Source organism: Cervus canadensis, chromosome 2 (assembly GCF_019320065.1).
Source record: "Cervus canadensis isolate Bull #8, Minnesota chromosome 2, ASM1932006v1, whole genome shotgun sequence".
Lineage (NCBI taxonomy): Eukaryota > Metazoa > Chordata > Mammalia > Artiodactyla > Cervidae > Cervus > Cervus canadensis.
The window spans coordinates 105,284,216-105,298,385 of NC_057387.1; the positions used below are offsets into that span (position 1 = coordinate 105,284,216).

The 14,170-nt window shown below is 51.9% G+C and overlaps 1 protein-coding gene across 2 annotated transcripts in view; it reads left to right on the forward strand.

The window, feature by feature from the left end:
* Nucleotides 1-14,170, forward strand: part of DLGAP3 (DLG associated protein 3) — a 62,983-nt gene that overhangs the window by 17,422 nt on the left and 31,391 nt on the right. For both annotated transcript variants that reach the window (XM_043461976.1, XM_043461977.1), the window contains exons 2-5: nt 4,405-4,487; nt 5,894-7,048; nt 11,353-11,558; nt 11,889-11,961. In XM_043461976.1, coding sequence (XP_043317911.1) covers nt 5,945-7,048; nt 11,353-11,558; nt 11,889-11,961 — 1,383 coding nt within the window. In that variant the 5' untranslated portion in view covers nt 4,405-4,487; nt 5,894-5,944. The remainder of the gene's footprint in view (nt 1-4,404; nt 4,488-5,893; nt 7,049-11,352; nt 11,559-11,888; nt 11,962-14,170) is intronic.

Sequence of the window (14,170 nt, forward strand, 5' to 3'; positions counted from 1 at the left end):
TGCAAAAGTGGCTGCTTCCCTAGGCCCAGAGGTTCACCCCCCAGGCAGCTCGCTGTGTCCTGGGGAAGTAGTTAGATGCCTCGGTGCCACAGAACGGGGGAAAGTAAGACTAGCACCCAGAGTTGTCCGAGGGCTTCAGGGAGCCTCCTTTATTCTCTACTCTTCTGACCTTGGATTTGGAACAAATTCAGTACTCACCACACAGGGGAAAGGGCTAAACCACACTCTGGTTACCTCTGGAGTGTGTGGTATGTGTGAGGTTCTTAGTTTTGTGTTTCCTTTTTAAAAAAAACAAATCCATTACTGCGTTCCTTCAGAATGGTGTTTAATCAGTTTGTCTCCCCTGGGCAGCAGCATGGGAAGGAGAAAAGCTAAGGCGCTGGAGTGAAGCTACGCTGGGTTTCACTTCTGGGTTTGCCACCAACTGTGCAGCCTTGGGACTGTCCGCTAGGCCCTCCCAGCCTCAGTTTCTTCTCCTGTGAATTGAGGGGTGGGGTAGTATCTGTCCCTTGGCATTTCTGTTGTCGTTCAGTTGCTCAGTCATGTCCAACTCTTTGTGACCCCATGGACTGCAGCACGCCAGGCTCCCCTGTCCTCCTCCATCTCCTGGAGTTTGTTCAGATTCACGCCCATTGAATTGGTGATGCCATCTAACCCATCTCATCTTCTGCCGCCCCCTTCTCCTTTTGCCTGCAATCTTTGCCAGCATCAGGGGCTTTTCCAAGGAGGCAGTTAAAATGTCATACGTGAATGGGTCTTGTTCTTTGTAGGTCTGCACCCACTTTTCCAACACGTGCCATCTGCCAAGCATTGTTCTAGGAATGGGGGAGATAATGCATTGAATAAGATGGATGGAATTCCTGCCCTTCCATGGAGCTTACCTTCTAATGGGAGAGACAGACAATTTCTGAATCACACAAATTGAAAATTGTAATGATAGAAGAGGTACACAGTGCCTTGAGAGCAAACAGCAGGGAGATCTGACCTAGTCAGGGAGGCCAGAGAAAGCTTCCCTGAGGAAGCAACAACTGGGCTGAGATCTGAAGGGTGTGTAGGAGTTAGCAAGGCAGAGGTGGGTGGGAAAAGCTTTCCAGATGGGAGAGAAATAGGCCCCATGATGGGAGGGATTGTGGGACTGCAAAAGACCAGCCTGGCTGGAGCAGAGGAAGCAAGGGGGGAGCGTGTTGTGAGAGGATTTTGGAAGCCCAGGAAGGGCCAGAGCCTTCAGGCCTTGTTGGATGGGTTAAGGCATTTTATCCTAAGAACATCAATAAGCCAGTGAAGAGTTTTAAGCGGAGAAGTGACATGATCAGATTTGTGTTTCCAAATGACCATTTGGAGGGGAACTGGGTAAGAATGGAGGCAGGGAGACCATTTAGGAGGCTTATGCAGACATCCAGGCAGGAGATGATGTTCTGAGGTAGTTGGATTAGTTAGCAGCGCTTTCTGCTGCAAATACAGAAAATCTGGCCAACAGTGGTTTAAGTAAAAAGGACTTGATTCCTTCCTGCATTTAGGCCTGGAGGAAGGCAACTGCTTCTGTTGGTTCCCTGGCTCGATGACTCCAGGGCTGGCATTTCTGTGATTCTCTATGCCTTGCTCTCATGGTGGCAAGACAGCTGCCCTGGCTCCAGGCATTGTGATTGTATTCAAGCTGAAAAGAAAGGGAGGATGGTACTGGCAAGTCCTGCCCCTTTTATTATAAAGGCAAGATCTTCCCCAGAGACTCTCATCAGATTTTTTTATGTATATGTTATTATCTAAATGTGAATCATGTGACTTCTAGGTACAAGAGAGTCTGGGCAAAGGAGGTTGAGAATGAGTTTTGGCTAGTCGGCTGACAGTGATTTGGTAGATTCGGAAATAAGTAGGCAGATCTATTTTTAGGAAACAAAATCCATAGGACATGGTGATGGATTGAATTATTAGTCCCCTCCTCACTTGTTTTTCCTTCCTATTGATTATGTTTAGTAATGGGGAGGAATGTGATTATAATCGTGAGATATAGGATGAAGTTTATATAATTAAATCTATATCAATTAAATCTTCTCTTTAAGAAATCCAGAAATTGGATAGCTTCCTTTTCTCCCAGTAATTTGAATTCGATTGTATTGTGTAGTATTTGGACATTGGGGATTTTGGAAATCCAGAATGAGGGCTTCACATGGGGGACTATATTGTGTAATCTTTTAGAGTTTATAGTGTGGTTTCATGTACGTTGTATCACTTGATACTAAAATCCTTGGAGACAGGTGAGCAGGTATCATTAGGCTTCGAGAGGGTGGGTCACCAGGTCTCAGGGTGGTCTGAGGGTTTGTGGTGTCAGGGTTTGTGCTTTTTTCCACTAGCAAGTACTACCCTGTAGGACATGGGAAAGGGAGTTGGGAGTGCTTTGTCTGGAGAGGAATAAATACAGGGGCCCATCTCCTCTGAGACTAGAGCTGGGAGAACATGGTGCATGCGTGTGTACTAAGTCGCTTCAGTTGTGTTCGACTCTTTGCAACCCTGTGGACTAGAGCCTGCCAGGCTGCTCTGTCCATGGGATCCTCAAGGCAAAAACACTGGAGTGGGTTGCCATGCCCTTCTCTGGGTGAGGGGGAGAACATGGATTGATGCTAAAGAGACTGAGTTTGATAAGATCTTGATGAAGGCTCAGTGACTGGCAGCAGCACCTGTGTAGTGGTGGGGGACGTGGGAAAACCTGGGAGTGTCCAAACCATTGGTGCGGACATTCCCAGGCTTGCTGTGGCCACAGACAAAGCAAATGGGTGGTCTGGATTTCTGCCAAACTGGCCTTTCATGCTGTGAGTCTCAGACATGGGTCCTGCTTGGGGTAGGAAGAGGAGGACTGTGCCATGGATAAAAGACCAAGCTATCAAAGCTTCTTTCCAAGGCGGAGAGATGCTTCTAGGTGCTTTTCCGATAACTATTTGAGGCCATTTTGGTCTGAAGTCCCCTCCGCTTCTCCAGAGAGAGGTAAAGGTGGAAAAGAATTGTCATCTGGAGATAGGCAGTTGATATCTGTAAGGTCACCCCAGTTCCCCTCCAGGCAGGATAACCAACAGCCTCTCCAGCTCAGGCCATAGGGTGGACCAGAGGCTGGACAGGTCCTACCCTCCCCTCTATGGAAGATTCCCAGGAGACTTCACAATCTTCCTCATTGTCTCACATCCCTCAGGGTCAGGAAGTTCTTCTTGTTGTCTGACTGTGTCTCTTCCACTACTATTAATCATGCCCGCAAAGCTAGCTCTTCTTCCTGACATCCCTGTGTCTAATAATGGCATCATTAGTCTTCCAGTCACGGCTGCTGCAAACTTCAGAGTCGTCTTCCTTTCTGACTCTCTCTCTCTCCCATGTCTTCCCAGTGTTTTCCAAACCCCCAATGTCTGCTGGAACTCTCTCATCCCACCCCTTAAAATTCCTTATTTGCCCACCTCTTCTGCCTTTGTGCATGCTCTTGCCTTCACTGGGAATTCCATCTCCCTTACACACAGCCATCTTGTTCTCCATCTCAGACACACTCTTCTCTGGGAAGTCTTCCTCAGTTTCCCTCTATTGGATCTCTTCTTGCTCTCATCTTAACTGGCCTAACATTTTGGAACCTCTTTACAGCACAGTCATTTATTCATCTATTTAGTGAACATTTGTTAAGTACCATCTCTGGGCAAAGGCCCGAGCTGAGTGCTGGAGATCCAGTGATAAATAGAATTTGGTTCCTACTCTGCAGAAGACCAGATTCTACTTGGGGAGACAGAATCTGAAACAGACAATTTCAGTGCAATGTGATAGTTGCTTTCATGGGGGAACCCAGGGTATTCTAAAAATGCGATAGAGAGGCATAACCCAGAAAAGTCTTCAAGGGAAGGTGGAGCTTAATCTGAATAAGTGTTAGCCAGGGGAATGTGTTGGGGGGTGGTGGTGGATGAAAGTAGATTCTAGGAGGAGGGAGCAGCTTATGCAAAAATACAGGGACCTAAAATAACCCTCTCATGTGAAAGGTTGGTCCTCCTGTTAGACTCTAAGCCTCTTAATGACAGGGACCACATTTAAATCACCTCTGTTCATGTCTCACTCTGAGTCTTGGTATGGTAGCTGCTCAACAAATATTTGTGGAATGGAATCATATTTGAGGGCAATGAAAATGCAGTGGCTCAGCACCACGGACAGATCACACAGACACCTGCAGTTGGAGGTAGTCCAACCTGTAAGCTTATTTGCATGCATTTGCATAATGAAGCCAACTTCATTTCCCTGGGGGTCCAGAGGCTCTGCATCATGGGGGATCCAATCAGTCCTGGCCTGGGGGGTTGGGCAGGGAAACTGTCAAGGCCAGCGACCCGTCCTCTAAGGACTCTGGGAGAATCTGTATTCCTCTTTGCTTACCACCCTTTTCTTTCCGGTTAGGAGCCAGTGGTCCTGCGCCTTCTGAAGTTAGGATTCTGCCTGGCGGTGGAGATCCTGACACCAAGGATGGGACACCCCAGATGGTGAGTGGTAGGAGAGTCTGGGGGATAGGGTTCTCAAATCAAAATAAGCTGGGTTTGAATCTTGATGCAAAGTGACTCACCCACTTACCGGCTTTGTGACCTTACCATTTTGGGCTATTTTCTCATGAGTAGATGTGGATAACATCTGCACATAGGATTTCAGGGGGATTAGAGAATACTGGGTGTGCACAGTAACCGGTACACGGCAAGTGCTCAGAGATGAACTGTGAGCGGGATCTGGAAGAAGCTCGAGCCGTGGTGGGCATGGGGAGGCCGTGGTGAGGAGGAAGGGAGGGAAAACCTTGGAGGTGCTGCTGTCTGGAGTCTTTGAGGCTGTCATCTCCTCACAGTCAGCAGATGGCCCAGGAGCCTGGTCTGGGATGAAGGAGGGCACCGTCTGCCAGCTCCTTGGTCCCCGTCCCTCCTGCTGGCCCTCCCTCCTGCTGTAGCTCCTGTCCTGGCAGCTCTGGAGCCCTGACTGGAGGCAGTTCTTGCTGAGAGCTGACCTCTCTGTCCTGCAGCCTTGGCCAGCCTGGGGTGGGGGCCAGGGGCACTGGTTCCAACGCTTTCCCTCCATCACCTCCCTGCCCTGCCAGCCCACTGTTCCTGGGAGGAGGAACTCCTGGGTTCTAACCCCAGTTTAGGATTCAGATGCTGCTTGAATAGCCAGCGTGCCTCTTTTATGTTTCTCCCCCCTTCATGACCTCTCCTCCCCTGGAATGGGGGTGGTGGTAAAAGGCACAGGGAGAAATTTCATCAGGGAATATTCGGAACCCAGAAGAGGAGGGAGGAGTCATCTCAGGTTATCCCTTCCAGTCTCAGCCCTGGAGGGGAGGGAGAATGAGCCTCCAGCCAGATGGAAGGAACTGGGTGTGGAAGGAAGGGGAGGGGTTATTCTACAGTCTCGTAATGGATGTGTAGATTTGGGTCCAACGTTCTCTTTGGTTATTGCTTCTGGGAGCTGTGACCCAGAGCCCTGGCTCTTCATAGCAGGGGAATTGGGTAGGGATGGGACACAGGTGTGGCTCTGGCTCAATTTGCCTCACACCAGCTTGTTAGAAGCTAGTTCACATAATGGCTTGTATGTTTGACTATTGTTTTTATGTCTGTATTGGTATCTTTTTACTCTTGGTTACCTAAGATTCTTTAAAAAACCCGTTTGGTTGAGGACATTTCCTCTTGTGAATAAGTATTTATCATCTTTGCAGCATTTGATGAATGGTGATATTATTTTGTGCCCTTGTGAGTCTTTGTCTAGTATGACTTTTAAGCCTGTTTGTGGACAGTACAATTAACCACAACAGACTGATATGCATTACCTAAGCGGTGCTAAGAATACCTGATAAAAGTTTCAGGTCAAGTGGCCAGTTGTTCGATCCTAATCCCATTGCTCCCTATTTTCCCAGGAGGTTCCTGGGGCCTGGCCCCCAGCGCTATGAAGAGCCCTTGCTGAGGCCATGAGGGGTTACCATGGCGACCGAGGCAGCCATCCCCGCCCAGCCCGCTTTGCCGACCAGCAGCATATGGACGTGGGCCCTGCTGCCAGGGCCCCGTACCTGGTGGGCTCCGGGGAGGCCTTCTCCACCGAGCCCCGCTTCTGTGCCCCAAGAGCTGGCCTGGGACACCTTTCTCCTGAAGGGCCCCTGAGCCTGAGCGAGGGGCCATCCATAGGCCCCGAGGGAGGGCCAGGAGGGGCCGGGGCTGGGGGGGGTAGCAGCACCTTCCCCAGGATGTACCCCGGCCAGGGCCCCTTCGACACCTGTGAAGACTGTGTGGGCCACCCGCAGGGCAAGGGTGCCCCCCGCCTGCCTCCCACACTGCTGGACCAGTTTGAAAAGCAGTTGCCAGTTCAACAGGATGGCTTCCACACGCTGCCATACCAGCGGGGTCCGGCAGGGGCCGGGCCCGGGCCAGGGCCGGGGTCTGGCACCGCCCCGGAGGCCCGCAGCGAGAGCCCCAGCCGCATCCGGCATCTGGTTCACTCTGTGCAGAAGCTGTTTGCCAAGTCCCACTCTCTGGAGGCTCCAGGGAAGCGGGACTACAATGGGCCCAAGGCCGAGGGAAGAGGTGGCTCCGGGGGGGACAGCTACCCAGGCCCGAGCGCTGGTGGCCCCCACACCTCCCACCACCATCACCACCACCATCACCACCACCACCAGGCCCGGCATGGCAAGAGGAGTAAGAGCAAGGACCGCAAGGGGGATGGCCGGCACCAGGCCAAGGCCGCGGGCTGGTGGAGCTCCGACGACAACTTGGACAGTGACAGCGGCTTCCTGGCCGGCGGGCGGCCCCCTGGGGAGCCCGGGGGCCCCTTCTGCCTGGAGGCTCCGGATGGGTCCTACCGGGACTTGAGCTTCAAGGGGCGCTCGGGAGGGTCGGAAGGCCGCTGTCTTGCCTGCACTGGCATGTCCATGTCACTGGATGGACAATCGGTCAAGCGAAGTGCCTGGCATACCATGATGGTCAGCCAGGGCCGGGATGGATACCCGGGGGCTGGGCCCAGCAAGGGGCTCCTGGGGCCAGAGGCTAAGGCCAAAGCCAGGACTTATCACTATCTGCAGGTGAGGCTTTGGTGGGGTGGGGGACAGGCTCCTCAGCCCTCACCTGTGTTGTTACCCTGGGGGCTGTGGAAAGGGTTGGATGGGAGCCAGCTCTTCCCATGATGACGGGTCTGGAGGCAGCGGGTTCTTCCCCGCCTCACTGTACTGTAACACCTTGAGCGCCTTTGGGGACCTCAGTTTCCCCATTTGTGCAGTGAGGGCACCCTTCTATTTTGATGTCGTACGTCAGTGCCAGGAAGACTTTTCTCTTACCTGCTGTTTAGGACAAGCTGTGCTGGCCTCTGTCTTGTGAGGCTGGAGGCAGAATGAGGTTGAGGGTGAGCAGTGAACAGACAGAGTGCTGCTGCCTGCCTTGGCTTCCCCAAGATTAGAGGTCAGCAGTTGGAAAGCAGTTGTCTTGCCCCCGGGCCTTCTCCAGACCTCTTTTCTGCCCAAATCTGGGTGGTCCAGATAGTATTCGGATATGAAGGTCAGTTATTTCCAGAACGTGCCTCTGCTGGTGTTGTCATTCTGGGGAACCTGCAGGTGGGACACCCACGAGGCTGTGGAGGAGCCAGGGAATCTGTCCTGTGGGTTTTCTTGGGCTGGGGTGCACACTGAAGTCTGAGCCCCAGACCCCGCGGTGGGCTAGGGCTTCCTGGGAGTGGATGGTGCAGGTGATAACTGGCGCACTGTCCCTGCCCTCTTTTACCACCTCTGTGGTGTCTGCAGGTGAGGCTAGGAGCTCTGACCCCTTCTTCTTATGGAGCCTTGGTCTATCCCTCACTGTCCCCTCTCCATCATCCTATAGAGATGGGGTTAGGGGCTCTTCCTGCCATCCACCTTCCTCTTCTCTGTCTCACGCTCCTCTCCCACATCCCCTGACGTGTCTTCTTGAGCCCTCCTATAGTTGGAGGAGAAAGAGTCTAGACAAGTTCTAGAAGTCCAGTAGACTTAGGGTTATCCCCCAAACTCACATTTCACATGGTTAATCCACATCCATTCATTTAGTGAGTGTTCCCTGAGTGCTGTGAATGCAAAGAGGCAGACACAGATGCTGCCTGGAGGAGCTCACAGTGGATTAGACAAGACAGCTTCCCTGGTGCCTCAGATGGTAAAGAATCTTCCTGCAATGCAGGAGACCTGGGTTCAATCCCTGGGTCAGGAAGATCCCTTGGAGGAGGGCATGGCAACCCACTCCAGTATTCTTGCCTGGAGAATCCCCATGAACAGAGGAGCCTAGCAGACTACATACAGTCCATGGGGTGGCAAGGAGTCGGGCACGACTGAACGACTAAGCGCATAGCACACACAGAATAGAGTGCAGTGAGGCGGCGAGAGGAGAGAGTCTTGGGAACCTCGGGAGCCCAGAGGAGACACCTCACCCGCTTGGGTGGTGGTGGCCAGGGGCTGCTCAGAGCAGCTCCTGGGCAGAATGTCCCCGAACAGAGTTGCAGTGGACAAGTTGGAGTTAGTCGCCTGCAGTGTTTCCAGGCCTGAGTGTTCCGGGAAGAGGCTGCAGCATGTTCAGAGGCATGGAGAACTGAGCTTGCACATGTCCTTTGGGTATCACTGGCCTTTTTGGTAAGTTGTTCACATGTTAGGGCTCTCCTGGGTGGGGAACTCACAACAGCTCAAGGGCCATAGAGTGGAAGCAGAAAGGGGTGAGACACAGAAGGGGAGGTTGGAGACTTGTAGGATTCAGGATTGGTCTTGCACTGCCCTCTCCCTGGGTAGGAAGGTTCTCTAAATTGGGAATTGAAGGGTCCAGAAGGAAGGGCTCAGGAGAGAACACCAACCCTTCTTCTCCCATCCCTGGAGCCTTGCCTCCACCTCGCTGCTCCCTGCTGCTTCTCCAGGGCTGCCCTGACCTCCCTTGGGGCCCCCTTTTTAACATGCGCCTCACAGTGTCCTGCGGAGGAGCCAGCAGCTCTGCAGTGGCTATGGAGTGGGAACCCTGCAGTGTGGCAGAGCGTGCCCTGGCTGGCCTGTCACCTCCCTCTGCCTGCCTGTGGCTCCTCTCTGTAGAGTATGGAGAAGGGGAGGCTCTATCGGGCTGGGGTTCCAGGGCATCTGAGGACTGGAAAGTCTGAGCCTGTTTGGCAGAGAACAATGGGCTATAGAAACTCTCCAGACAACCTATACTCCCCTGGCACAAAAGCAGGGCAAGCTGGCCGCATCAGCCCAGGTGTCTTGGTTGGATCCCCAGCCCTTTTGTTGAGACTCTATTCTCCCACTGGATTCAGGTCTCCCACAGCCTTCTTTCAGAACCCCCCTTCTCACTCAGAGCCCTTGTTCCTTTATGGAGCCTTGTCTCCTCCCTGTGTTCCCATTTGATTGAGCCCAGCCCCCCACTCAGCCCTGTCCTCCCACCAAGGGCTCTTCATGTGCCCTCACCCATCCCTGAGTCCCTGTTCTCACACTGATCTCTGGCCTTTCATCTAGCCTCACCCTAGAGTCTCTGTTCTTCTCCTGAGCCCTATGCTGTCCCCGAACCCTGACCCTGACCCTCATTTAGCCTGTTCTTTTCAACAGGCACAGGCCAACCATTATGGACTCCCTCACCCACCTGCAGACTCATCAAGATCCCCAGCCCTCATCATCCTCTTCCTTGGCTCAGAGATGAAGCCAGGACTGCGCATCACAGGGTGACCCCTCCACAGGGCTTGAGCCCATCTCCCTGGGATCCCTTTCATCCATGAACTATCCCCTGCTTCCTCCCCACATTTAAAGACTATCTTTCTCTTTACTGACTCTTTCCCACATCCTGCAAACATGCCCAGATGGCTCTCGTCCTAAAAAAAAAGAAAACTTTCCTTAACCCCATACCCCCTTCCGTCTCCTTCCTGTCTCCCCTTCATTTCCAAGTTCTTAGCGCATAGACTCCATCATTTCCTTTCATTCTCCGCTTTACTAGAGTCTGACTTCCACACTCCTGGCCTCTAAAATGTCCTGGCAGTGGTCACCAATGGTCTGTTGAGAGCCCTCCTTGAAAGGCATCTTTCAATGCTTACCGTTGTGATAGTTAACATTGAACCCTTACTCTCTGTTGGTACATTTACTGTTTCCGCCAATGCTGTGATGCAGGCGTAATTAGCATTACCAGTTCACAGATGAGGAAACTGTGGCAGAGTTTAACACAACTTTGCTCACGTTTACACAGCTAGCAAGTGACGGGGCCAGAATTTGAATATGGTTCTAACTCCCCAGCCCAAACCGCTAACCTTAGCATGCACTGTGGCATCTGACATTATCAACTCCTTCTATTCTGGAAATGTCTCCTGTTTCCGTGACAGGGCGTTCTCCTGACTTCCCTCCCACCCATCTGCCCACTCCTTCACAGGTGACTTCATAGGCTCCTCTCCCTTTCTTCGCAGTCCCCCTTTTAAATGTCAGTGGATCCCTGCCCACCTCTCTTTCTTCTCTCCTCTGGGCTGTTTCATTCACTCCTATGGATTCAGCTGCCACCCAAGACTCCCCCATGTCTGCCTCCAGCTCAGATCTCTCCACTGAACTCCAGAACCACACACTCAACCACCTGCTCCACAGTTCTTTGCCAGCTCAAGATGCTCAGCCCTGAACCTATCACCTTTCCCCCACATCTGTTTCTCTGGGATTCTGTGGCTCAGTGAGAAACACCAGCATCCCCCAGGTCCTCAGCCGGCAGCCTCCCGGTCCTCCACGACTCCTCCCCGCCCCCTCACCCCCCACATCTAATCAGGCTCACTGATGCTCCTGAACACCTCTCATTTCCATCTTCTCTTCCCCCTCATTGTCATTGTCTTAATTTAGGCCTCATCATCTCTTGCCTGGATAACAGCATCAGCCTCTTAATTGGTCTTCCTCTCACCACTTGAGCCCCTGCCCTGCTCCTGGCTCTCCACAATCCAACCTCTCTTTGGACTGTTGAAGTGCTCTTTCTGAAACACACACTGATGCCACTTCTTCTGTGGCTCTTCACAGAAGGGAGGGGGACGCCAGAGGATTTGGGATGTAAGCACATTAAGAGGATGAAGGAGAAGGAGGGGTGAAAGGTGACTGAAGTCGGGGATGCCTTACTGCTAGGGGTGAGATTGACATAGGTCACTTTGGCCTCTGAGCTTCAACCTCTTGCGCCTATCATGGGAGCCCCTAAACTCTCTAGATGGCCCTCAGTTAAGTAGCAGAAGGCCCATGGAGGATGAATGAGGCATGTCCTGATCGGCCTCAACATACTCCTGAGTGTGGTTTGCTTGAGCCAGGTCTGTGCATCTCCCACAGGCAGTGGAGAAAGAGGGTCCCGGCCTCCAGAGTTAGTAGGTACCTGAGGCCCCTTGTCCCTGCAGGTGCCGCAAGACGACTGGGGGGGCTACCCCACTGGGGGCAAGGACGGGGAGATCCCCTGCCGTAGGATGCGGAGCGGCAGCTACATCAAAGCCATGGGGGATGAGGAGAGCGGAGACTCGGACGGCAGCCCCAAGACATCTCCCAAAGCGGTCGCCCGGCGCTTCACCACTCGCCGCTCCTCCAGTGTGGACCAGGCCCGGATCAAGTAAGGACAGGGGAGAGCTGGGGGATGGGGAGGGGGCAGGAGGCTGATCCTGGGTGCCTGCAGGAGATGTGCATCGCCTGGGTACCGGTCAGGTTCCCGGCTTAGGGTTCAACTGGGCAGTCTTGCTCTGCCCCGTATAAAGAGGGGGTGCCTGTGAAAGCCTCTATCTCAATCCCTCTTTAGCTCAGTCTTTTTACTCAGGAGTCTCCTCCTGGAGATTCTGGGGGTCTCTGAGGAATAGAACCCACTCAGGGACCCCAGTACTCTCATTCCCCTCCCCTACCTCCTAGCAAACCCCCATTCTGAATCTGGAATTTTGACCTTTCCCAGCTGCTGTGTCCCACCCCGGATCCACCCGCGGAGCTCCATTCCTGGCTACAGCCGTTCCCTCACCACCGGACAGGTAGGAAGCAGCCCAGCATACCAGGGGGAAGGGGTCGGGAGGAGGATTCGCTCCCATGCTCAGCCTAGGCCTTAAAAATCAGGAATCTGCCCCTGAAGAGAGCACAGGTCTAGTTCTGGGGAGCTGGGAAGCCTGCCTTGGGATTCTCCGAGCTGAATCAGACTGAGGATCTCAGAGAGTCACATCCTTAAAAACCAAGCATCCTCCAAGTGATGAACTTGGAAGGGCAATGTCAATTCTTTGAGCTTCCCTAGCCCTGTCCTGGTCCCTCCCCACCGCCCCCCACCCCGTGTAAAAGGCAGGACTGACTTCACAGACTGGAGAGGGGCAGAGCTTCAGTCTCAGAGATGATCAGGGCTTGAGCTTTCTCCCCTCCACTCCACCCTGGGACCACTGGCAAGATAATTTCCTCTCAGCGCCTCTGTTTTCTCATTGTTGAAATGACAATTGTAGTGATGCTTGTCTCAGAGAGGGTTGGGGAATTCAGTGACAAATACATGCAAACACAAGGAAGCTGGCCCCAAACTGCTATTTTATAAGTGTGAGTTCTATACTTAAGTATAGACTTTCCCCTTAACTAAAGAAGGCAGTGCAGTTTAGTAATTAAATGCTTTAGGTGGGTTTGAATTCCAACTCCACTCCTTAGCAGCTGAGTGACCTGGGGCAAGTTACTTGACTTTTTTGAGCCCCACTCTCCCTATTTAAAAATAGGCATCATAATAGTGTTCTTGGCACAGAGCCAGCACTCGATAAAGGTTAGCTATTTTTACTGTTTGCTGGGGAAAAAAAGCAATGCAAAAAGCAATGCAAAAGTCTATCCTCCTTGGCTCTCATTGTTTGTTGCTGCTGCTCTCTCAGCATTTCTTTGTTACATTTCCTGAATCAGGGAATCTTGACTGGCACAGTCATCTTTTCACATAAGACCAGCCTATGTTGCTAAACTTAATTGTTAATGCTCCGTATTTGTTTCACTTGAGCCATCAGCAACGTCTAACACAGCTGATGATTCTCTCCTTCCTGACACACGTTTCTCAGTTGGCCTTGAGGATGCCACATCTTTTAGATTCTTCTAGATTCTCTCTCTGGCTGTCTGTTCTCAGTCTGTGTCACTGGGGCCCACGAACTCGTCCAGGATCTAAACACTGGAGCTTTCCAGGGCTTAGTTCCTGGACTTCTTCAGTTCAGTTCTGTTCAGTTGCTCAGTCGTGTCCGACTCTTTGCGTCCCCATGAATCGTAGCACGCCAGGCCTCCCTGTCCATCACCAGCTCCCGGAGTTTACTCAAACTCATGCCCATCGAGTCGGTGATGCCATCCAGCCATCTCATTCTCTGTCGTCCCCTTCTCCTCCTGCCCCCAATCCCTCCCAGCACCAGGGTCTTTTCCAATGAGTCAACTCTTCGCATGAGGTGGCCAAGTATTGGAGTTTCAGCTTCAACATCAGTCCTTCCAGTGAACACCCAGGACTGATCTCCTTTAGGATGGACTGGTTGGATCTCCTTGCAGTCCAAGGGACTCTCAAGAGTCTTCTCCAACACCACAGTTCAAAAGCATCAATTCTTCAGCACTCAGCTTTCTTCACAGTCCAACTCGCACATCCATACATGACTACTGGAAAAACCATAGCCTTGACTAGACAGACCTTTGTTGGCAAAGTAATGTCTCTGCTTTTTAATATGCTATTTAGGTTGATCATAACTTTCGTTCCAAGGAATAAGCGTCTTTTAATTTCATGGCTGCAGTCACCATCTGCAGTGATTTTGGAGTCCCCCCAAAAATAAAGTCTGCCACTGTTTCCACTGTTTCCCCATCTATTTTCCATGAAGTGATGGGACCAGATGCCATGATCTTAGTTTTCTGAATGTTGAGCTTTAAGCCAACTTTTTCACTCTCCTCTTTCACTTTCATCAAGAGGCTTTTTAGTTCCTCTTCACTTTCTGCCATAAGGGTGGTGTCATCTGCATATCTGAGGTTATTGATATTTCTCCCACCAATCTTGATTCCAGCTTGTGCTTCTTGCAGCCCAGAATTTCTCATGATGTACTCTGCATATAAGTTAAATAAGCTGGGTGGCAATATACAGCCTTGACGTACTCCTTTTCTTATTTGGAACCAGTCTGTTGTTCCATGTCCGGTTCTAACTGTTGCTTCCTGACCTGCATACAGGTTTCTCAAGAGGTGGGTCAGGTGGTCTGGTATTCCCATCTCCTT